General features: G+C 39.3%; 1 protein-coding gene and 1 long non-coding RNA gene across 2 annotated transcripts in view; both read right to left on the bottom strand.

Moving 5' to 3' along the window:
• Positions 1-12,449, bottom strand: part of LOC116324838 — a 76,391-nt gene extending 63,942 nt beyond the window's left edge. Inside the window, exon 1 of the long non-coding RNA XR_004199805.2 lies at positions 12,182-12,449. This is a non-coding gene — a long non-coding RNA (uncharacterized LOC116324838). The remainder of the gene's footprint in view (positions 1-12,181) is intronic.
• Positions 12,450-23,621: 11,172 nt separating this feature from the next.
• Positions 23,622-25,731, bottom strand: part of anapc1 (anaphase promoting complex subunit 1) — a 58,526-nt gene continuing 56,416 nt past the window's right edge. The window contains exons 52-53 of the mRNA XM_031745602.2: positions 24,709-24,840; positions 23,622-24,473 (exon numbers count right to left, since the gene is read on the bottom strand). Of these exons, the coding sequence (XP_031601462.1) occupies positions 24,331-24,473; positions 24,709-24,840 (275 nt within the window). The 3' untranslated portion in view covers positions 23,622-24,330. The remainder of the gene's footprint in view (positions 24,474-24,708; positions 24,841-25,731) is intronic.

The raw sequence follows: 25,731 nt of genomic DNA, 5'->3' as shown, positions 1-25,731 counted from the left end.
TCTTATGCACTGTCAGTCTTACTTTTACAGTTTTTTGTCACTGTTACTACCTCATCATATAAGGTGCCTGTGGCATTTGTAATGTTAACTGTGTTGTTTATTTGTTGTTTATTATAGACTGCCCTATTTTTATCCATCTATAAGAAATGTGAAAAGGTTATCGAATGACTCATTTTTGCTAAAGGCTAGCCCAGTATAATGCTGTTTTCATTGGAAATATGTCTAAATGCATAACCTTTGTGAAACAGTTCATATCCTATTCTGAAATTGTTTTTTGGTTTTTCAAATATTCCAGGCAGTCCAGAAGACCTGAGCTTTGTCACAGGACCATAAAAAGTTGAGTAGATGGCCTTTGATAATGTTTTACATGTTCCTGCATATCTGTCACAGTCTTTTCATCCCATGTCAGGCTTAAAATCACTTTCCCGTGTCTTCTTGAAAGTCTGGTTGTGAGTCTAATAATAAAAACAACACACAGATGCCTCATGATCTTCGCTAGTTAGAAAAAATTGCAGCAATAACAGCATTTCAGTCTAGTTTTGGGAGTTTGTAAGCTACAGTAGTTTGCAGATACTGAAAGAATTGAGGCCTGGGTACTTAAAACTGTTATACACAATTTATGGTACATTCAGAATGGTCGAGACAAAAACATCCCAGAACATTTGGGAGAACAAGTCAAGGCATCCAAGTTTACTATTTACTATTGTTTATTCTATTTCTATGTGAAGTGTAGTACATATAGATTATAGTCCTGCATAGAAGGAGAGTTTGTCACTTTTCCGTTAAGGTAGAGGTGGGTTTCCTTTACAGAGTGTATTAAGAAATGAATGGAGAACTAAAGAGGTGCAGCTGCCTCTTTGTCCAACGCAAACTTCAACTGCAGCTCAATCAATATTCATTAAAAAGGATTTACACATATCCACACACACACGCAAGGAATCAGTCTAACACATCGTCACAGCTTCCTCAATTGACCCGATCCACTGTGTGAACCAGAACACAACTGTTTCTCACTGCTGTCCTCTATTGTTGCCTTTAAGTATGCCAATCAATACCTCCAGCTGGCACTCGACAACCACTCAGTCTCTTCATCCCCCAGCGGGTGTGGTTTCAGTGTGTAAACTCTGGAGATACCAGAGCTTCAAAGAACCCAGTGGTGCTGTGCTGGAGGGCACAAATTCACCCAGCCTGAAGTCCAACACACAGATGCTCAGTTGATTGGGATGATGTGGAAAACACTGCCCTCTGCTGATACCAACCCCACATTAACTAGGATCGACGAGTCATTTCTGTCTCTGGTATTTCATGTGTGTAAACTGTAGTTGAGATATTCAGAATTAACAGTAATAATAAAATGACAATACCTCTTTGCAGATATTAAATATAGTTATTAAAAGTTATTAATAGCAGCTTCAATATGACATGGATATACACTCACCAGCCACTTCATTAGGTACTCCTATTTGATTGCTCATTAACACAAATCTCTAATCAGTCAAACACATAGCTGCCACTCAGTGCATCTAGCCATGTAGACATGGTCAAGACGACCTGCTGAAGTTCAAATGAAATATCAGAATGGGGAGGAAATGTGATTTAAGTGACTTTAAAAGTCACACAGTTGTTGATGCTAGACAGGCTGGTTTCAGAAACTCATTTTCCCACACAACCATCTCTAGGGTTTACAGTGAATAGTCTGAAAGAGGTATCCTGAAAGTTTCCAGAGTGCAGCAGTTCTCTGGGTGAAAATGCACAGTTGAAGAGTTCAGAAGAGAATGGCCCGACTGCTTTGAGTCAATAAGAGGGCAACAGTACCTTGAAGCAGATACTCTTCAGAAGCAGAGGACCACTGCAGGTGATTCTCCTGTTAGCTAAGAACTGAAAACTGATGCTACAATTCACATAGTCTCACCAAAATTGGACAATAGGAGACTGGAAAAATGTTACCTGACCTGATGAGTCTTGGTTTGTACTGTGACATTCAGATGGCAGGGTAAGAATTTGGAATTTTGGCTAAATTTGACCCCCTTAGTACCAACAGCTGACCATGTCCATCACAGTGTACCCTCTCCTGACGGCTGACTCCAGCAGGATAACATACCATGTCACAAAACTAAAATCACCTTAAACTCACCTCTGGGATGTGGTGGCACAAGAGATCTGCATCATGGATGTATAGCTGACAAATCTGCAGCAACTGTGTGATTTCATCATGTCAATATAAATGAAAATCTCCAAGAAATATTTCCAGTACTTTGATGAATCCATGCCAGGAAGAATTCAGGCAGTTCTGAAGGTAAATGGTTTCCAACGTAGCATTAGCAAGGTGTAACTAATGAAGTGCGCCTTTACAAGCAGATTCTGGAGTAAACATGCAACTGTGTGATAAAGGCAAAGAAATAAGGTGTTGTGCAATGTGTTGTTAGATGTGTCATAAACCAAGATTTCAATGTTAGTCACGGTTTCATACTCTTGCTGTCGTTGGAGCCCACAGTGCCCCCTCTGGTGTAAAAAAAATTAAAAGGTCACCAGGCTTTCTCTGTTCGTGCTGCACGGCTCTTAAATAACCTGCCACACCAGATAAGGACCCATGCAAAAATCAGTCATTTCTGCCATGTCTCAGGGTTGTTGTCAGTTAGACTGAGTGTTTTCTTACTATCTGTCCATCCATTCTCTTCTGTTTGTCACAGAGAGGCTGGAGGCTATCCCAGCTACCATAGGGCGAGAGGTGGGGTACACCCTGGACAGGTCGCCAGTCTGATGCGGGGCTAACACAGAGTGACAGAACACCACCCGTACTCATATTTACACCTGTGGGCAATTTAGAGTCACTCGTCACCCAAATTAACAACCACACCACCATGCTGCAGCTTTTTTTAAAATTTTGTTTCATTGCTTATTACTATGAATTTGTTTTCTATAAACTAGTTTAGCGAGTTAGACTAGTTTGTGGAAATTAGCAACTGATCCAAAGTCTTGGATTTGACTCAGATGAATTAATTTACTTCCTAAGTATTAAGTTGAAATCAGTGAACTATTAAGGTAGAAATGTTGAATACATTTTACCTTAAAAGACTGCAAGTAAGTAAATAGCAGTAAAACACAGAAATTAAAGAATGCTGCACATGAGTAAAACATGATAATTTCAATAAAATACAGCTGAAGCATGAAAAGTAAAAGCTAAAGGAAGTTTGCCTCCCACTCTACCAGCAGGTGGAGACAGAGTGGTGGTGTAGTTGTATGCCTTAAGATGAAGGTTTGACTGACCCTGAAGGCTCAGAAAAGGTGAAGGGCTTGTGCCAATTTTCAGTTTTCATCAATTAATCAATTAATTTTTTGTTATTTATTTAATCAATTTGTAAGGTCCAAAAGACAGTGGAAACAGCCTAAAGTGGCATCTTTTTTAAAAAAAAAAAAAATTTTCTTGGTGTGAAAAATGACCTAGTGTACAGCAATAAAATCACCTCTGCTTTAGCACACTTATTATGTTCACAATTTGATGGTGTGTACATTTTTAATTTTCATCAGCCACTTCCAGGCATGAAACAGAATGCTGGTAATGTGCTTTTCTTAATATTTCTATATAAACTATATAAATATTAGCATATTAACATCCCGAAAACCCTGAGAACTACAGTGTACAGACAGTAAGCAGATTTATATGTTGGGTGTCATGTCAGTGCTTTTCCACTAGATGGCGATATAACTCTGTATAACTCTTGATTCAACGCTCCACCTCCATTCAAAAAGTAAAACGTGTGCTATAGACACTTCCTGGTGTTTAAATCGTAAAACTATCAAGTTTACTGTTAAAAACAATCTTCAACCACTTCAACATAAACCACTAACAAACAAATACAGTATAAATACAGTATACCACCTCAGTTTTTAAGCATGACGCACGAGAAGTAAGTCAGCAAGTGCACATGCACGTGTCCTCTTCATCGCAGTGCTATGGCTTTGACCTTTGACCTTTTTTCACTCCGTTCACATTTCAGGAAGCTGCAGTATCATCAGCTCAATGAAATAAAAGGCAAATATGTAAATGCACATTCTGCAAAAATTTTGCATGAAAAGATAAGCAACCGACAAGTGAAGACTGTTTTCATCCTTTTCTGAATGCACTTTCAGGCTCTGCCACTACCACTTCCTCTCCTATAAAGCCACTAGGTGCAGTTCTTTACTGGAAACCAGTAGCTCTGACTAAAAACACCACAGTAGTAGTGAACAGTGCACTTGTGGCAACGGTTAGTTATCAATAAGTTGCACAGTGTGAGACAGTTAAACCCTCAGTGCCGACTACCCAAGAACTGTCACACATTCTCCATCTCCTCACCTTCATAGAGCAGCAGCTTACTGGAAACCCTGTAACTGTAAACTAGCGTGGCCGGCCAAAAATACCTGCCTATTATGGGTGTGAGAGACCACTCTTACAAGAGCAATTCTTAGTTGAGGAAGAGAATTTGTTTCTAAGTACAAGTGCTGATATCAGACATGGGAGTGTTTCCTGTTAAGATATGCAAATTAATTCTGTTGCTAGGGCTAAAGTTACTGCAGATTCTCGGGCAGGATGAAAACATTAAGTTTAAAAGTTACAGGTGGTCCAGCTAATATACAGAACTGCAAGTCTACAAGCATGCACCCTTCACATGCATTGCTTGGTCTTCCCTAAAATAAGTTAAACAATCAGACTCAGCATTTCAGTATCAATATCAAACTATTAATAAATGTTAAAAAAAAACAGCATACATTGCATTCTGCTTCCTTCTGCTCTTTTTTCTTTTCCCCGCTTCCACTAAAACCTGTAAAGTCCTTCTTTTATTACTACTGTGCATACTTCCAGAAACATCAACTTAACACAACTCTGGCCCTTTCAATGTTCTGCTAGAGATTTCTTCTGTGTAATCAATAAGCAAATACAATATCTTGAAATGCTTGACACTAACACCCCCCCCCCCATAAAAAACATAACCACTGGTTGAAATTCTAGCTGTCACTCAGTGACAAAATCACAGTGTGATTTCTGCACGGAGGAAGCTCTGTGCAGCCATATCTGAAACTTTCTGAGAAACAGAAAGGAATGAAAACAGCCAAAGAATATAGTTCAGGTTCTGAGTTTGTAAGATTGGACAGAATAAGACAGAACTGCTGCTCACATGTTAGGCAGTCTCCAAAGCAACTGTACTTTCACTTTTAGCTAAGAAAGGATAAAAGGTTAAATCTGGCCACAGGAGCAACAGGTATGCACATACAGTGCACCCACTCACTCACAGTGTGCACAAACACCTTCACAAAAGTCTTAACACTTTTACACGTGAATCAGTGGATAAAGAAAAGCTTTATTTTAAGCTCTCCAAGGCAGGATATCTCGTTCTTATCATGCGAGTTTTCCATGAAACAAAATTTGTGGTTTTCCTTGTTTAAAAAGGCGTTCTTTTTTAACATCTCACATGGTCAAAGCCCATTGGTTAATCAGAAATGTGCAAAACAACTCCCATGAAGCTGCAAACAAGGCTTCTTTTTTAGTTCCTGAAAAGCCGAGATGAGAGAGATAAGAGTGTTTTAGGTCGCCTGAGGCCATTATGTCAAAATCGAGGCTTGATGGTGACAGAAGAGGAAGTGCTGCTGTCCCATGGCTGTGACTTACATGAGTGACTACGAATGTGTTTGCATTACCAGGCTGTGGTGAAGAACAAAATTCACACAATTACCAGGTACAAAGACTTAAAGTAAAAAGAGACTCCAATGACACAGAAGACTGAAGTATCGTCTCAGCTAGCATCTTCACAGTATAGCAAGAATCACTGATGCTGCAGACTTGAAAATTCGGTGCCAAATAGCTCTGAAAGCTTTTAGCACATTTCAAAAGAAAAAAAATGTTTGCACTGTTATTCTGTATCTTTAAATTCATCTACTTCATTTCAGTGTTTGGACACATTTGCATAGCTTTTTTATTGTACAGAAAAGTAAAGACATAGCTTTTTTTGTTTAACTTTATTAACTTTCTTGCTACTATATCAAACAGAATATCCAGCATTAAAGAAGAAGTAGCTAGACCTGGTACCTGCAACAAGGGAGTTAGAGGGTGGTGGGCGGGATTCAGTCCTATGGTATCTTTTGATTGTGAAAATGCAATGATATTGGGGTTTTTTGTGGGGGGTTTTGCAGGTAGAGTCCGTATGTACCAGGCCTGCTGTTCTTCCAGGACTAACAGGCGCAGCTAGCACACCTACAAGTGCCCTAGCTTCTATCTTCACATGCCAAAGAAGGACACTCACAAGCACAGCAAAAACTACACATGGAAGATTGCAATTGGTGCAGCTCCAATTCATTGATAAGGCAGTGAGCCGCAGGTATGGAATTACCTGTTTGCATTCAAAGAGATAACCATGGAATGACAAAGTAATATGGAAATGATGTAATCGCCCTTTTCAGACCAAGAGAGAAAAGACTTCCGATTTAGAGAAGGCCCTTAAAGACTTGGCTTAAACTAGTCCAAGCTAGCAAGATGAGAATGTCCACCCTCACCATCCTTGTCGAAAAAATAAAAACCCTTAACGGAGGTTAGTTCCTGTTAAAAGGGAGTTTTTCCTTCCCACTGTCCCCAAGTGTTTGCTCATAGGGGGATGTGTGATTGTTGGTCTTTCTAATATTGTCACGTCTTTACCTTACAATATAAAGCACCTTGAGGTGACTGTTGTTGTGAATTAGTCCCATATAAATAAAGCTGAAAATTAATTAAATGTGTTGCAGAGAGGCGACTGTGTCTATGAAAACACGGCTAAAGACTTGTCAATCACAAGTTGATCTTTCACATTGAAATTTAGTATTTCAAAACAAAACAGACTTTCACGTTCATTTCTTTTTTGGTTTGTTTGTTTGTTATTCAGTATGACACAAAATGAGCCCATAAACATAACCATCAACAGGAACGCCTTTACAGAGGTCAAGTCAGAAAGTTGCTTTCTTGTAGACTTCTATAGGCCAAGAAGTATCTTTGCAACTGCAGCTATCGCCAACTGGTGGCCTTCAGATAGAACGCAGGTTTAAGGAACTGCCGTATCGGCTTAATTTTTCCGACCCAGAAGCTACGTCCATGTTTTATACTGCATATGGTAGTAACATTAGTTACTCAACCACCACCCTAACATGTCAGCTTGTGTCACGTCAACATTTTTGCTTCACACTGTTCTTGCTTTTATTTACAGAAATGCGATTTCTATAAATGTTCACTTTTCTGAATAAATATGAGCAAAAGCCCACAGTACGGGTGGTTTTTCCAAGCCTGCAGCACTTCTTCATTCCGTATTTAGTAATGAATCAAACAAAATTCCATCACAGATACAAATTTTGTGACCGCACAGGCAATTGTGCAATGGTTGACAATCAACTACCATGGTCGTCGCAGTAACAGGCCTCTCTAAATCTCAGCGGTTAACATCAAAACGCTGCATCTTTGTAATTTTTGTGGTTTTAAGTTTCTGACAAATACACCCCGGAGAATCTCTACTGCTTGACTGTAACTAAATTTGAGCAGCAGGAACCTAGCCATTCCACGCCACTTAGTCATTATGATATGTGCAGATATGAGGCTGGTATATTCCACTGTAATTTTTAGGAAGTTTAAAAAAAAAATTCAAATGTCATACTACGCCTTTTAGACCATTTTGAGACCCTAAAACTCTAGACTGAAACTGCTACAGCTGGAAATGAAAGTGGCTGCTGAGGGAAAATCCACTGTTAAATTGTCAAGAAAAGCTGCTTTACATCTGTGAATTGATCCACTGCGGTTGTGAGAAGGTTTCATCAAGACCGAAGGTGGTAAAAGAAGAGGAACAAGATACTACTACAGCTGAAGTGAGAGCTTTAAAATAATAAGTATAAGTACAAGATTTTTGAATGACACTGATAATTACAGAATACACACTTGTGTGGAATCTAATCTTTCTTTCCTAATATAAAGAAAACCTAATAAATACAGGTTAACAAGTGGTTTGTTTTTTCGTAATATTAATCTATGTGAAATTTAAAGTCATTTCATTTCTAACCCGAGTAATGAGACACAATTATTCAGGCTCACTTAGGAGCCAGTAAAAATTACACATGTGACAGCAAGATGACTCGAGTGAAATTTCAGTATGTCTGCGGTGTGTGATGTAAAAGCTGCCTACTCATTTGCTTTTGGTCGGTGCACAAATAGACACATGGTTTACTTTCATTTGAATGAGCCATCTGTGGTTTGCATGTCTCAATGCAACATGAAGAGCAGAAGTAGCCTTTACAGTCCTCTGCTGACTGCATGCTCAAAGAAGTGAAGCAACCTAGCCGCAACCCAGTACAGGCGAGGGCAACAGCTCCTGCAATGAACCGAGTCGTACATGTGGATGTTTTGCTCGTATGCTACGATGCTCTAATCTCAGTAAGCTGATCAATGCATAAAGGTGCTAGTACCAAATCTAAAAGGAATTGTCACCAGATTCTTTAGTTCTCCTCATCTCTACAGAGTATGTTAGAGTGCTCCAGCTCACTGTTTCGATTTTCCCCTAGTGTGAATACATTCTTCTTAGAGTTGGACACAGAAGCATAAATCGTATCTTATTAAGTTATTCTGTATCTGCTAGAAATGTAAATGTGTCTACTGAAGTGTTGCAACAGTTTCAAGGTTGCTATTTAACCTTCTTTCCGCGGCCCTCAAGTGACCAAAGATGAATTCATGACTTAAAATGAAAACAAAAAAAACAGATACAGGCTTAGTGTCTGTGTTTTTGTTTGTTTTTTCCTTCTTGCCGTCCTGGGTATGAATCCACCAGTCGAGGCCTTTCTGTGCAGTTGATTGTTCTCCCTGTGCCTCTGGGCACTCCAGTTTCATCTCACGCTCCAAAGCATGTATGCTAGGTTAGTTGGTGGTTCTAAATTGGCCACAGTTATGAATGTGAATGTGAATGAGTGTCTTTTTTGTGTGTTGACTGAACAGTAAACTGGAAACCTGTCCAGGATGGATGGCTGAATGAAACGCAGCTCACTACATAATCTTACTTTTAACTTTCTTTTTTTTTATAACCTACTGTGTGGTGAATTCTTTGAATTCTTCTGGTTTTGACCTCAATGAATTATGATGCTGTTGAAAAGAAGTCTCAGCATGAACATGGGTTAGACTGATTTGCCCGCCTGTGGCTTTCAGTAGGGTTTCACTTTGCATCAGTCATTTGGATCCCGTCTCTTTCTTGGTTCTGTATTTTCCTTCAACACACAAACAGATTTTAAATTAAGCTGAATCTTACCTGCCTTAAAGAATGTAGTTGAACTTAAATGACCCTTACAACTTCAACTCTTGCCCTTCTCTACTTTTGCCTGTGTTTCTATAGCAACTTTGCATTTATATTTCCCCTAATTTGTCTAGATGAAGGCAGAGCACACACAAAGCAACCTGTAATCAGTCAGTTCCTGCTTTGACTTCATTTCCATGCTTACCTACTCACAACACAGCTATACTCAAGAGAGGCCTTTCTTGTCATTATGAATACAACAATGTGACTTCTCTGTGATTCAGTAATTCCTAGAGGGCACGGCAGAAATAGGTCAAAAACCTAAGGAAGCTGCAAAGTCAGGTATTAATTCTGTTAAAAGTTTATCGCATCAAGTCACACTTTTCTTTGTCACATTATGACCAGAGTCACGGTAAAAGATACTGTAGAGACTCTTTACTTCATTGAAAACCACTGTGTGGCTGCTGTTGTGAGAATTGTAATTAAAAGTACGTGACCACTTGCTGAGTTGCAGAATTTCTCGCACAGAGGCGAGAGAGGTGCACAAGCTCTATTCTTCACATCTTGAGAAACCTGCTTCCCCTACAGCCCTTTGACTTGCTCAGCATTCAGTATTACAACATCAGCAGATAAATGATGACATGACTTTGAATTATCGGTATTACAGGAACACATTTTTTTGTTTGTGTTTTAAATGTAATCTTTCAAATTTGTCTCAGTTTTTGACTTGAATACATAAAGTGCACAAGTTTGAGTTCTGCTACTTCCCCCTGCTAAGCTTCCAATTTAGGTACTGTGGATGCAAAATGGTGCAAGTGACAAGAGGAAGTTTCTACAATACAGCAGGTCACTAGGCAACACAAAGAAGAAATGCATGATTGTGTTTGTTACAAAGAGAGTTGAACAAACACACCAATCATAATACATGATGTCAAAAAACAAGCGTCTTTAAATAAAGGTATAAATAAAATATTTAAATAGGCTTCCTCCTATTGTCTGCCTTTCACACACATACTTTTTCATGCTCACTCTCACAAATGTGCAGTTTCTCTTCCTCTCTCTCCTTCAAACGTACTCACTCAATATTCAGCTCATATCCGGGATGGCAACTCTATACTTCTCTGACTCCAGCCACATGAATGAAGAAAATAGGGACAGGGAAACCCCATGTCACTCATTATGAAACTCACACACGCTTTACACCAGAGTTAGTCTACATCTTTACTCTTAATGAGTCCAAAAAGCAGAGAAACGAGGGGTGCTAGGATAACTGCCAAAAGAAAATCTGAAAAAGAAAGTTAGTAGAAAGCTAAGTGCTGTTTCTTTAGCTCTGTAAGCTGAATATGAAGGAAAATCAAGTGGAAATATGAGAAAAGCGAGAGAAGGGAAAAACAAAGCTTGGAAAATATTTGTTCCAATTTCACATCAATGCAGAACATGTGGTAAAATTTCAGCCAACAAATTGCTCATGTTAAATTTGTTTAAGCTGTCACTGGAGCGCCCCCTTTAAGAGCAAAACACTAATTAACCCTACCTAATTTGAAAGCAAAGATGCAAAAAAGAGCACCAAAATAACCACAAATATGAGACTGATCTTGTTTTTTTATACAATAACTTCTGCTCAGCTATTAATTATGAGGTCCTTGGCCAGAGGTTTCTGGAAATAAGTGTGTTCAAACCACATGAAAAATGACATAAAGTAAGTATTTGATTTCAAACAACCTCAATAACCCTATAATAAAAAAGAAAAAAATGGAAATAGCCACCATTTAGTGTTAGTGTACTTCTTATGGTCAATATTATTTTAAGGTAGACCATAATTTAAAAATTAGCATCATGCTGTATTGGGAAATAAACTAGGAACCAGCAATCAAGACCATAAAATCAATTGGAAAATGTTTACAGAGGTGTAAATGGAGAAGTATCGTCGTTTTTATTTTTGGAATGACCTAAACACAAGATCCAACAGAGTCACGGAGAGCATATACAAGTAAAATAAATAACTGCATATCATAAACGTGTCGTTTTGTTTATAAAAAAATCCTACATTGGTCGGACTATTTTCGTTATTTTGACGAAGAAGCAAAACATACTTGTATGTCAGAGCTGTGTTTTTAATCATTTAGAACTGCAAAAGTACTTCTTATATTCTGTGTATTTAATTATTCATTCTGGTAGGGGTAAGGTGGGTGTTCTCAGGTTCTCAAATCCGAGTAGCTTTACTCATTTCCGACAGCACCTGAACGCACCTCTCCCATTTGCTTCCTTCGCTACGGTAGTTTTGGTTCACAATGAAGAGACGCTCACTGCGCTCTGGTTTGCTTTTTTCCAGGAGGTGACGCTCGCCAACCACACACTGATAAGACTGAGCTATAAAAAGGATCGGCGGAGTTCACATAAGTCATATGGATTTTTTTTTCTTTGCAGGTTTCTCACGATAATAATAACCGGGCGCAGCTCGCGTGACGCGCTTGGATACGGAACACATAAAAAAATGCGGACAGGGTGCAGCCCTGTCAGAGAAAACCGTTTCAGGTCCAGTCATTCAATAACGTTTTTAAAAAATACAAAAAGGAAGAGGAAGGCCGGGTTACTATCTCTGTCTGACACCGCATACTTCCTTTTATCTTTGTGCAAACCGCCCATTACGCATGAGTGAGCGTTGCACGGCCCTCAAACCTCCCTGAACTTCTTAAAACGGATAGCATCTCTACTGTGTCTAGGTCTGTGCAAAAAGTAATGAAATACTGCAGTGAATCTGCAAAAAGAAAATCAGCTTTAGTGAATGCAAAGTTCCATCAAAGTCATAATCTGCTTCCTCGTTTGGGCTTTGAAGGGAGCACAGCTGTGAAGTGGTGAATTTATTTGATTTATATGCGTGTAATTCATAAAATAATATGAACTGACAGACTTACCCCCACATCACTGGCGGTCAGGCGCAAACGTTGCACTTCTGTTTCTTTTTTAAATTCAGCCAACATTTGCGAGGCGCGCTTTTGCACCAATATGACCTGACACATTTTCTTTCACTTTCAGACTTTTGCAGTACGGTGTAAAAGTCATCCTCTAACACACAGCAACGCACTTGAGCGCTTTCCATCTTTCTCTCACCTCTCACTAACTTTCTTAATTGCTGAAACAAACTTGTCCGCTCTAGCTCCACCATTCATACTGAAGTGTCTGCCAGACTTGCAGTGTAATACATTTTCGTATTTTTGGTCACACCCACCGTTTTCAGTTCGCCCAGCCCTCTATGTGGCGCCAGGGGAAGCCTCATGAATGGAGTCCTCTGGTCATCAACGCTGAGTTTAATCACATGGAGACGAACTTTACCTGAACACTCTTAACAGTGGTTCACGGTACAAAATCCCACTTAGCTTTATAAACAATGGGTTCAAGTGAACCCAATGCACGAGTCTTAATGCAGAATACAAGCGTTAAAGCAGAATCCCTGGAACCAGAGATTAGGAAGTGCATAAAAACGCATTAAAACATGTTGGATGTGTGCATTATGATTGCACTTATATTAAACCTAATAAGTAGGAGTAGAAACAAAGTAATTTAGTACAAAGTCCAGTTTCACAGCTCTTGTGTGCATAAGAAGAGGATGTTACAGCAAACCATCTTTGAGATTAATGCGGGCATTTCACACATTTCAAAGTTTACTTTATTCATCCAAAGCGTCAACACCCATAGCAACTCTCTAAGGCTGTAATTAGCTTAGTGAGCCACAAAGATGCTTGCAGGTACCTGTAAACGCTCATCAAATGCACATTCGCTTATTAACAAAAAATCATAAACTATACAAAATATAGTTTATGGGCGTGGCTTCCAAGTGAAGCCGGTGCATTCTTTCTGAGGACCCTCTGTGACCTCAGTAAACACTTTCATGATCTCAGCTGCTAGCTTATGGTTGTATTGAATACAACTGTGTAAATTTTTTAGATTAGGGTTGTTAATAGATTAAAAAAGGATGATATAGCAGAGTATGTTTTATAGCAGGCCTATATTGTGATGTTACTAGTTACTGTCCCATAGTTTCTTAGTCAAAGTCCAATTAGAAAACAGCAAGATGACAACAGCAAAAACAGAGGCCAACATGACCTTGCTAACATTATGTTGACTAGGTCCATCTTTTATTTACAATCTATGGTGTGAATAAAATTCACTATAACAGAGCCACGAGTACTAACCTGTAAGAAGTACACGTAAAATTAAAGTTGCAATGTGATAAGGAAAGCCATAATATACGCTGTTCATCTGCCACGCTTCACAGTGCGGGACATTATGCAGATATATTAAAAGCAATCAAGCATTAAAAGACAGGGAAATAAAGCGCATTTTCATGAACACACACAGGAAGCAAAAGCAGAAGTTTGGGCGAAAGCTGGGGTGACTTCCCTGTTGCATGTTTCGTTTGGTTTTTGGTGCTTTGCTCAGAAGTACCAATGTTCTATTAATAGATGGTAAAGGGTATCCTTTTCACTGCTCTGCATGTTTGGAAGTGGTAGCCTGTGTCAGTGAAAATGCTTAAGCCTCAGTGGGATGAATATGATCACTTCCTCTTGTGGAAACAGTTCTCTATTTAACAAGATAAACCAAGACGAACTCTGCCCATCTTTAGTGTGCTGAGTGAGAAATTTCCTGTTTAGACTTACATAATTTCTATGTCCGCGCAAACTCTGTTTAAGCAGAGGAACTGATGTAACTACTAGTTACATCAAGTGTAGAAGTAAGTAGACGTTACAGGATGGGGAAGTGCAGTTTTGTCATGTCAGGATCTCCTGCCATGAAAGAAGCGTTCGCCCAGTGTGTCAGAAAACTAACCAAAGTTCCAGTGAATGAATTTCTATTCATAATTCAGAGAAACAAACAGAAAGACTTCCATTACGTTAGGACAGCACTAAATTAGTCAGTTTTTCTTTACTCAAAACTAAATGTATTTCCCTGTGACCTTACATTTTCTAAAGAGGTTTCAGTTCTTCAACTTGAAAACTCTCATATGTGACTGTTAAATTTGGAGGAAGGGCTAGCACACAATTAGCTTAACTCAGCAGAAATCTGATAACGGTGCAAAAGCTCGATGCGCATTCATCTCAGCGACGTTCTACAGATATGGTGACTGGTGAGGACACTGAAGTCCATGGAATTTGTAGGTGCTGGAGACCCTGAATTGGAAAAAGGAAGGCTGGTTGCTTCTTTCTGAACTGACAGGGTGTGATAGCACTCAGTCAAAGATAAAGAGGTCTTTAACTTTTAAACATAACTTCCTCAAAACACAGTCATAAAGAAGTTAAGATTAAAACTGAGCCAGTGGCTGTTCCAGTGGTTGAAATTCTGTCATAAAACGGCAGTTTATTAAGCTAGAAAAGATGACCATCTTGCTTTATTGTTCCAGGGGCACAAATATTCAAGATTAGGTACTTTTAGCCACTTTTGAAACGCTGCTACAGTTCCTGTCACACCAAATATGTGAGCTGTCATTTGCCATTTTAAAATACTGTTGTTTTTTTCACCTAATCCTGGGCAACAATTTAATTTTCCAAAGTTGTAGAGTATATTGTAACCACCTCTGTAAAAGCAGTTTGGTCAGTTAGCTGGTCAGAAGCATTGTATATTTACACAATCCCACAATCTTCCTAGGAGTGAATGTCCCAATAAATTCACCCCAAGGAAGTGTAGCCAGAAGGAAAGCGGTTCTCTTTAAAAGAAGAATATAGCAGCATGGCTTAGGTTTGCAAAGTTGCATACAAACCAACCATAAGACTTCTGGGACAAATGAGTCTAAAATGGAGATGTCTGGCCAGAATGCAGAGTGGCATGTCTGAAAAGCAGAAAGTATGTATCACCACAAACACCTCACACCAACTGTCAAGTGCAGTGGTGGAGGGGTGACCATTTGCACTGATGCTGTTAAAAAAAAAAAAAAAGTTCCTTATGGGGATATGAGAAACTAAAAGTCATACAGAAAACGAGTAATTCAAGTTATTGCTGCTAGACGTGGTTTTACAAGCTGTTGAATCATGGAGTGTATGTACATAGACTTAGTTTTTACGACTATGTACTTTGCTTTCTCTTGTACATATAATTTTGGCCTATCTGGAAGGTTTCCTATAGTTTCTTCTGATTAGGGTACAACCAATTAAAGATGTAGAGCTGACTGGTTTGAAACAGATGTCACAAGAATGGCGGGAATCTAAAAAAGTGAATGACACAGCACATTTATACAATAGTGATTTGTCAATAGATAGGCCCGCTCTAAGACAGGGCCTGTCTTTATAAGTACCAGCCCATTTACCATTAGCTCAGCTGAGCACTCTATAAGGTTCATTCACCCAATCTCACACAGATTCATACATCACTTTTATCTATGCCTCTCACTTACATGGATGCATCTGGGAGAACTCTGAATTTAGTATCTTCCCCAAGGATACTTTAGCTGGAGACAGGGATCAGTCGTCTCTATTGGTAAGCTACCTGCTCTATCAGGTAGCCACCTTTTAATGAGGACCATGAATAGCATATAATATTGTTTTAAAAGAAAATAGAAAACCCCCAAACAGACGTCTGAGCTCCCATTGACTTCTATCGACCTGGGCTTCTTTTCCAACTGGAGGAGTTACCACTGGATGTTCACAGAAAAGAATGCAGGTTTAAGCAACTTCGACAAAGGCGTCACTTTTCAAATTTAGAACGTGCTAAAACCATCCTTCGATGGTTGTAGCAGCTGTTGGACTGCCATGTCATGGACTGGCCAGAAAAGCTGCAAAGTATAATATCATTGTATTCTGTTCTAAAAATTACCTATCAGTACGAAAGCCTCTTGATCCTATTCAGAAAATTTTACAGTAAGTGATCATTTTTAATCTTTTAAATATTTGGCCTTGATTTTACAATAAATGTATCTACTAATGTCAAAACAGAACTTTAGAATTCCCTTTTAATCATTTCGATATTATTCTTGGTTTGCCTTCTTGGTGGTCTACAATCAAGTTGTGTTTGTATGAGGGTTAAAACAAAATACAAGTCTATGTGCGCCTCTGTGTAAAGTTAAGACATGAGAAAAGCCAGAGTGTGAGGGCGTGTTCACCCATGACACACTTAAATTGGCTTATTGTGGAAACAAACACGACTGAATTTTTTTCCCCTTGCCTTCTGGAGGCAGATCTTTTCCCACAGGCTCAATGAACTGGTATTACAAACACTGCACTCAGTCAAGCATGCCTGTTTCCCAAGACTGTAAATGCATATTTCTTTTAATCTGTTTGTGTTTTATCTTCTCAATTAAAAAATAAAAAAATCCTACGCTACTACCTTAACAGTATCCATTCATTCATCATTTATGATCCTCCATCCTAAGCCCTTTATCCAGGTACGGATCATAGGGGCACCAGTCTAAGAAGAGATGCCAGGATCATCTTCTCTCTGGTACCAAAGAGTTCCCCAGGCCAGCTGAGAAATATTATCTATTCAGCACGTCTTTAGTCTGCCCCAGGCCCTCCTCCAAATTGGGCATGCACAAAACACCTCGCTCAGGAGGCATGCCAGAAGGCATCCCACTCAGATGTGTGGTGAACCACCACAACTGGCTCCTTTCAATGTGGAAGAATAGCAGCTCTATTCCAAGCACCTCCCCACCCTCTCTCTTAGTGTGAATTGGGCTACCCTTTGGGAAAAGCTCTTGACCACTTGACCAAATCACTTTCAAGCTTAGCTGTCTCTTTACCACACCCAACCAGTGCAACATGCACAACAATGAAGGCGCCACATCAGTCAGTCAATCTTCCAGTCCCACTTCACTTCACATATGAACAAGACCCCGAGATACTGCTACACTTAGGGCGGCAACACCTTCCTAGCCCAAACTGAGCACTATACCTTTTTTTCTGGCTAAGAACCATGGCCTCAGACTTAAAAGTTGCTCATTCTCATTCCTGCCACTTCAAAGTAGGTTGCAAACCACTCTGGTGCAAGCTGGAGGTCATTAATTGATTTAGCCAGCAAAACCACGTCATCTGCCAGCAGATGAGATCCCAAGACCATCAAATCTGCCACTGTAGGCCCCTCAAGAATTAGTGACAAAGGGCAACAGCCACTGGAAACTGGCAATGTGAGCCAAGCTCTCATTGCTGATGTAGAGGGACTGAATGGCCCGGAACAACAGGCCCAATATCCCATACTCCTGAGGCAACCCCAACAGGACACCCTAAGGGATGCCAATGAATGCCTTCTCCAGGTCCACAAAACATAGAATAGGTGAGTAAACTCACACACATGCTTGAATATACTGGAGAGGATAAGGGCCTGGTTACGTTTTCCACAACCAGGACAGAAACCTCAATGCGCCTCCTGAGTTGGAGTTTGAACTAATGAACAGACTGTCCTCTTGAGAACCTAGGCAATGACCTCCCCACAGAGGAGTGTGTTCCCTGAAGTTGGAACACACCCTTTGCTTCCTCCCTGCTTCAAAAGGGAACTACTATCTTAGTTTGCCAGTCCAGAGGCACTGTTACAGGCTTCCACGCAATGTTACAGAATGATGTCTTAACACAAATTTACTAGAGATGCGCTGGCTCTTGCGCTGACTTTCTGTGGGGCACAATAATGTTTTCAATATGAGGTCAAGACAAAAATCTGGTTCCCTTTCTTTATTATTTTAAGGGGTTTTCCACTGTGGTAAATGAGTAAGTATTGCAAGTATTAGTAATGTCATACATATCCAGTTAGAATAGTGATTATTTATATACCCTTAATCAACCTTCTGCACTCTTTTCTTTGATCTATTCTACAGGACATTCAGAATTTTTGGTTTTGTCTGGACTGGTTACTTTTCTTCCAGATCTCTTCGCCATCTCAGAGAGATGGTGACAAGATGTTGCTTGGGCGGCAGGTAAAGTGAGTCACACTGAAACATGCTTTCTGTTTGAGTGTTATCTGCTGTTATTTTTTATTTAGCAACCGCAATGACATGAAGACCAGTTAAAGAAGACTTTAGTTTCTTTTTGACTGTTTAATTTAAACTGGATATCTACACAGGCATACACTGCACTGAATGTGTGAAATTCAGAGGAAAAACTGTGAGATAAGATCTAAACACAGATTTTCTGCAAAAGAATATACTCCCACAACAATTCACATGCTGTAATGTTCAAAACAAAGTTTCTCTGTAAACATGAGGCATTACACACCCAGAAAATATGGGATGCCTACTATTCTGCAAGAGCACATGTGGCCCTGCAGCATCACAACAGTAGGGATACAAGGAAGTTCAAGAAAGAAGTACAGTCATTTAAACGGCCTTCAGTCGAGACTTGAGGACTATTAAAACCACGAGACTTTCATCATCTGACAGACATCCACAGGCCATCCCAGTTCCTGTTCCTGGGCTCTGTTTACTGATTAACATCATGTGACTTTTCTCTGGAATGTTTGTTAAGACGTGTTGACTGAACCAGCATGCGTTTCCAGGAAACCACATGCAGATAATCACCCAGCTAAACATGCAGCACAGACACTGGGTGCCTGGTTAGCTTACAAATTACACCGTGTGTTACTAGATACCACTCAAACACAATGCTACATGGGTGGCATTGTTGGCATGCAAGAACAGAGTTCTTTAACACTAATCTTACAGGAGTTATTGCAGATAAGGAGCAAGTCAACAGTTGTCAGCAGTTTGGAAATAATTTGATTATGTATATTGTTGTTTACCAGCTCTACATTTACAGAGCTGTAAAAAAAAAAAAAAAAAAAAAAAAAAAAAAATTTACTTATTTACTTATTTTTTGCATATTTGCCAGACTTTTGTGCTTCAGATAATCAAAAAATAGATATCACACTAAGATAACCCAAGAAAATAGATCATTACATTTATTAAGGGGAAAAAAAAGCATCCACACCACCACATATTTGGGAAAGCCGAGTTCAGTGTGGCTAGCCTCACCCATGCCTGATTACTGCCAGACCTGCTGAACCAAGAAACCGCTTAAATAGAACCTGTCTGAAAACATGAAGCAGACTAAACGATCTCAAAACTCAACACATCATGCCACAACCGAAAGGAACTCCAGAACAGCTGACCTTCCATCGGTCTGGAAATGGTTACAAAGCCATTTCTAAAGCTTTGGGACTCCAGTGAACCATTGTGAGAGCCATCGTCTACAAATAGAGAAAAACTGGAACATTGTGTACCTTCCCAAGAGTCGAAAATCTACCAACATTTTTCCAAGAGATCCCAAAAGAACCCAGAAAAACAATCTAAAAAACTGCAGGCCTCACTTGCCTCAGTTAAGGTCAGTGTTCATGATCCGACAATAAGAAAGAGATCAGGCAAAAATGGAGTTCATCGAACCAAGAGTAAAACACGGCGGTGGTAATGTGATGTTCTGGGGCGTTGCTGCCTCAGGACCTGGACGACTTGCCATAGCCAATGGAACGATAAATGTTGCTCTCAACTAGAGATCCTGAAGGAGAATAAATTTCAATGTTGATTTAGCAACTGCAATGAAATGAAGACCATTTGAGGAAGGCTTCCACTGGTCCACCAGTTTGTGCCCTGAAGCTTAAACACACTTGGGTTATGTAGCAAAACAATGATCCGAAACATACCAGAAAGTCCACCTCTGAGTTGCTCTAAAAAACAATCTAAATGAGGATTTTGGAGTGGCCTAGTCAAAGCCCTAACTTAAAGATGCCTCAATGTGACCATAAACAGGTCATTCATGCAGGAAAACCCTCCAATGAGGCTGAATTAATAATAATTCTGCAAAGAAGGGTGGACCAAAATTCCTCCACAGTGATGTGCAACTCATTGGCAGTTATCACAATGCTTGATTGCAGTTTTTGTTGCCAAGAGTGGCACTGCATTTTGTATTTACTAGGTTCATCTTTGTCTACTATTACAATTTGTTTGATAATTTGAAACAGCAAGTATGAATGTGCAAACTAAATAAATAAATTAACATGCAGGAAGGGTGCAAGCTGCATTTAATTTCTCTCTTAGGGTCAACAAAGCAAGTTAACACTGATTATAATTAGCTTAAAAGCACACCATGGTTAACATGGTACAAGCAACTAATTCACATGTTCAGCAGACAAGGATGCATTCATTATTAGTGAGCCAATATTGTTTCCTGAGGGAAATTTCTCTCTCTCATTACTCATGATCAAATATTTATTAACCTGAGCAAGATACTTTATCGGTTTCATTATCATTCCCCACTGGGAAATACCCATGTCATTATCTATTACCCATTACGCATTATCAATAGTTGTCCATCTGCTGCTAAATACTCCATCACTAGGGAGCTTTATTTTGTGTCATTTTAAAACCAAAACAGTGAGCTAAAAGTAGCTAAATCAGTAGACCTGAGAGACAACTCTCCATGGGTTAGCTTCAGAAATTAGTTACCACTGGTTAACAATATCATCATATGTTTGGGGGGTTGGGAAACTTGTAAGGTCTTATTTGTGGAACATGGCAACAAAAAACAACCAAATACTCTTTCCCATATGAGCTTAGCCCACTTTAAAAGCCTGGAGGAAAACAAAACAAAACACAAACACATGTGGAAAAACACTCAAAGCTGGAAGCAGAAAAAAAAAGTCCCTTGCCAATGTTCGGGTAGGTAAGTATTTGGACAATGAGCTTTTGAAAGCCCCATTAAAGGAGAATAAATTTCAATGTTGATTTAGCAACTGCAATGAAATGAAGATCAATTGAGGAAGACTTCCATTGGTCCGTCAGTTTGTGCCCTGAAGCTCAACCACACGTGGGTTATGCAGCAGAACAATGATCTGAAACATACCAGAAAATCCACCTTTTCAGTTACTCAAAAAAAAAAAAAAAAAAAAAAAAAATCTAAATGAGGATTTTGGAGTGGCCTAGTCAAAGCTCTGACTTAAAGATGCCTCAATACATGACATGAGGAATCATGTCTCAGCCTCTGAAAATGAGGGACTATGTATAAAAATGACTAAAATTAATAAAAAAAAAGGTTAAGATACTTTTGTTAAACCATTTAATTAAAGCAGAGAGTCTGCATTTCCATCAAATCTTGTTGAAAATCCACTGTGGTGATGTAAAGAGGTACAGTTACAAAAATTATGTCAGTGTCCAAATCCTCATGGGTTCCTATGCACACAGAGGCTAACCAACAAAGGTGGTTTTTATATTATGTCTCTTTAAAGAAAGGGCCTCATTGTGATAGGAAAAGGAACTAGTGTTTAAGGAGACTCAAGCACCATATCCACCCAAACAGTTCAGACAAATTCAGATAAAAGCCAGGAAATATTTTAGAAAGACATAATAGAATGACCACAATTGTCTTCTTGAGCAAAATAAAACTCCAGATCTTCAGTCGTGGCCCTGAAAATGTCTTTTCATCCTTCAAAGCTATGTGAGTCACGTCTGGTTGCTATTTTAGAGCCTTTTCAAGGTTTAAACCATCAGAAAAGACTTGTTTAGCACAGCAAGAAACACAATGGTGTTTAAATGTGGGTGGACCAGCCAAAGGAGTGCTTAACAGATGCTTGTAATCCTGTGTTTTGTCCACCCAAACCATAGCATGTAGCCTCAGAATGAGGAAGAGTAAATTCAAAAAATAGATAGGTTATAATGAAGGACCAACAAGTGTCCTGTCTTACGTGTGGATAGTGACTGAATTAACAAAATATAAGGGAAATGACTGGCATTTGTTGGAAGCTGAAACGTTTGCCTCGTCTACAACTTCTGTAAATGGAAGCAAGAATTTGCTGAAAAATAGGAAACTACAACTACACTGTATTATCTGGAGTTTGATGCTAGCATGCTCTGTGTGTTGCAGTTCTATGAGGTGGGTGTGGGCCACTTGTTTGCTCGGATGTTTTCCATTTGCTCTGGAATGTTCTTAGAGCTGTTGGTTAGAAATGATCTAAGACTCTGAGCTAAACACATACTGCAAACCCTCCCACACAGGAACTACATGACATTAGGATTTCCATACTCAGCTGGGAATCAAAATCCAAGACTTTTCGGAGAGTTTAAAGGCTAAAGTGGGGTTTTTCCACCTATAATACTGGGACACACACATTGTGGAAGAGCAACACATCCAGATATTGATAGAAAAACATGAAAAAAGGGGTTGGTATTGATTTTGATGTTATTATAGTTCCCGTAACTCTTTGGGAGTTGTAAACAGGAAGTGTAATGTTGCTTTGGATGTGGGCTGCAGCTGGATATATTTATTTAAATTTGAACAAAATGGGTATTGAAAAGGTCTTGTTTGCAATGAATCCACATTTGAATAGACAACCATAACTAGGCTACTTTGATAATAAGACTTAAAACCTGATGGCGCTCCAGCAACTACAGAAAAAGCATCTGGGAACCTCACTGAGCCACTGTTGCAGCTTTAGCCTATTAATGTGAGGATTAGTGACCTTACAGTCCCATAAAGCCTTTTAATGAAATCTATTTATTATTTTTCTCCATATTTGAATTTCGATATATCCAACACAGTTAATATTATCCTTATTAAGATATACATCAGTTAAGTTTTGTTCAAAATTTCTGTCTTTACCCGTTTCATTTATGTAAAATTTATTTCTGCTCATTGTTGGTGAAACTGTTTTATAGAAATCTGACTCCGTGAGCACTTTGGAAGAGAAAGGCGTCAAGAAATGGTCAGTTAGTTTTCACTAACTTGGATTTCCGCCACTACATGCAGTAGTGCATTTTTAAGCACTTATGCTACAGTCATGAACTGCTAAGGAAAGTCCCACAGTCTGGGGTATCAAATTTTCTGGCTAAACTCAGCATCAAATATCCAACAGAAACACAAAAGTCTGTAAATGTCTTCAAGAAAACACTAGAATAACATACTTCATAAGAAATTGTGTTTTTTTTTGTTACTACTAGCACATTTTAACCTGACCATTCAGATTACCTCTCGTGTTCATTGATACACGAATTCGTAATTCAAACTTCCACAATTTTATGCATTATGGTTTGGTTAAATAAAGGCAAAAACTTAGAGGATTAGATGCTGACCTCATGTTCTCAGGCCATATCACAGTTTCTGTGTTGGTGTAAAGACTCACAAAGCAAACTAAAGCAAGTAACAGTGCGAGTAACCAGCAAACTGAGTCCCACCTGTGGAGGACATTGCTTTACTACAAAACTATCACTGGAAGATCAGGGGATTTCTTTCATGTGGCAGGACACCTGAAACAACACAGACCATTTTGTTTCATGCATCACTTAAAAAGCGACTTTTATCTTATCCACACTGATGCAAGGCTGCACCACAAAAGTAAGATCTGAGCTAAATAAACAAGCATGACGGACACTGGCAACAACACATCAAAAAAGATGAATGCAGTTCATGTGAGGGTTTAATGAGCAGTAAGCAACCGGTCTTTGTCAGAAACATAAAAACATAGGAAATGCAGCAGCATTTTCAAAAAGAGTATCTTCAAAGTGGTGGACATAATGAGATTTAAAAAAGAGGAAACAATAAGGCAGATGATGTCCTGATTATGTTGATGAGTCTCATTCTCCCACATTAAGCCACAGAATAACAACAGTATTCATGGAGTGTGCAGGTACTTCTGCTTTTTATTGCCTTTTCTTGCTTTTCTTCTTCACTCAACCCAGTCGACTGAACTCAGCTTGAAAACTAGTATATGACAACAGCTGAGTTTTATGATGATCAGTTCATTCTGTTTTATCTGCCACTGGAATTCTGAGTAACCATCTGAAAAGGTTAAACTGCACGATTTACTGCAGCCTAAACCTTTTTTATACCATAAAAAAACAACCTAAATACAAATATGTTACAAAGATAATTACTTTAGTTATTTCATTTCCTAGAGGCTGAGAGGGAAAAAGTCAGTTCTTCTCCATTCAAGGCAGCCATGCTGCATTTAGACAAAAGATGTCTAATGCTCACATTTTGTCCCACGTGCTGCACCTGTTTGCAGCTGTTACAGGTAGAAAATCAGTCCCACAGGCGCTAGCAGTGTAAGGCTTTGAAGTGTTTCTCTGAGAGGTTACCAGCCCATTTACGAGTTCTGAGAATCACGATCAAAATGCTTGCAGTGGAAATCCCAGCAGTGTGTGTTGTCCAGATGCAGAACCCAGAAAGACAGGTACCAGCCTCAGCAAATCTCTCAGAGGGATGCCCAACTGGCTGCTACGTAACAGTAAGTCCCCAAGTGAGCTGCAGCCTGCACGTGAAGAATAAAGCCTTAAACAAGTGTACAGTTTTCATCATATTAATTTTTTTGTACAATGGTTTCAAGCTCTGTACGACCATGATAGCAGAAATGCTACTTTCCCTCTCTTAGGTACATTGTAGCGATCTAAGTCACGGAGATAAACTCTTGATGCTGTCAACAGCATGCTGGATGTTTACATGCAAATGTACAAATGCAGTTTCATGTGAGCATATGTTTGTCTTACCCTCCAGCTGTGTGTGTGCGTTCTTGAGGTAGGGGATTGACCGGTACACCAAGAAGCAGGCCAACATGATTGATTGGGTGTCCTTTGAGAGTGCCTCTCCCTTCATGTAGGTCCCCAACACCGAGCTGTTTTCTAGGAGAGAAAACAAAGACGAGACACAGATATTTTTTTATTTACATTGTTTGTTTGTTTTTAAGCTTATACCGGTTATCAAATATCTTACTAGAAAATGCCCTTTTCCATTCTTTCTTTCTTTTCTTCAAATCAGCTGTGTCACAGTACTAACACAATTGTACTATTAATGTTTTCCAAATGTTTTGAGTATGTTGAGACTAGTAAGAATAACGAAAAACTAATGCTGATACCTGTCATGTTTTTGTCTTCTTTGCTCATACATGGTAGAGTGAGCCAATATGGATTACAGGCATTGAGTGAATGAATAAAAGAAAACTAAAAACAGAAAAAAGAAGTGATTTTGTGCCTAAAACCAGAGGACCCATAGTTTTCACTATCCCAAAAGAGGATATCCGCTTGTTATCCCTCTGGAACTCTTAGGCCAGACTGACGCTTAGCACCAGTGATCTGGCAAGAGCCAAGGACTTTATGAAGGACAGTTCTGCACTGAAACTGGAGTAATAAAAGGCTGCTTAAAAACAAAGTAGCAGCTGTTCAACAGGCAGTATTTAAACTCTGTTTACAGTTCCACTTTAGCAAAGGTGACAGCAGATAGAACAACAGACTCATGGTGTGCCCTCTGTGGCATTGACGTTATCAAGTACATTTTGTAGAAAAAAAAAACAAACTTTACTTGTTGCTATCTGGAATGTGCGTCGTGTCAGCAAGCCATGTGGCAAATATGCAATTCTGCACATTTGCTGCATGTGGCATGCAAATTCACCCCTTGACTTACTTTCAAGCAAGCCAATTTACCTCAAAACTGTGTAATCATGTCACAAGACTGTAGAAATGTGTTTTCTGTCCCCAGGCTATGCATGCATCCTTAAATATATCTCAACAGGAAAT

The sequence above is a fragment of the Oreochromis aureus genome, linkage group 13 (genome assembly GCF_013358895.1).
Source record: "Oreochromis aureus strain Israel breed Guangdong linkage group 13, ZZ_aureus, whole genome shotgun sequence".
Taxonomy (NCBI): Eukaryota; Metazoa; Chordata; class Actinopteri; order Cichliformes; family Cichlidae; genus Oreochromis; species Oreochromis aureus.
The sequence above is the reverse complement of the archived record's forward strand: the minus strand, read 5'-3'. Positions and strand labels throughout refer to the sequence as shown.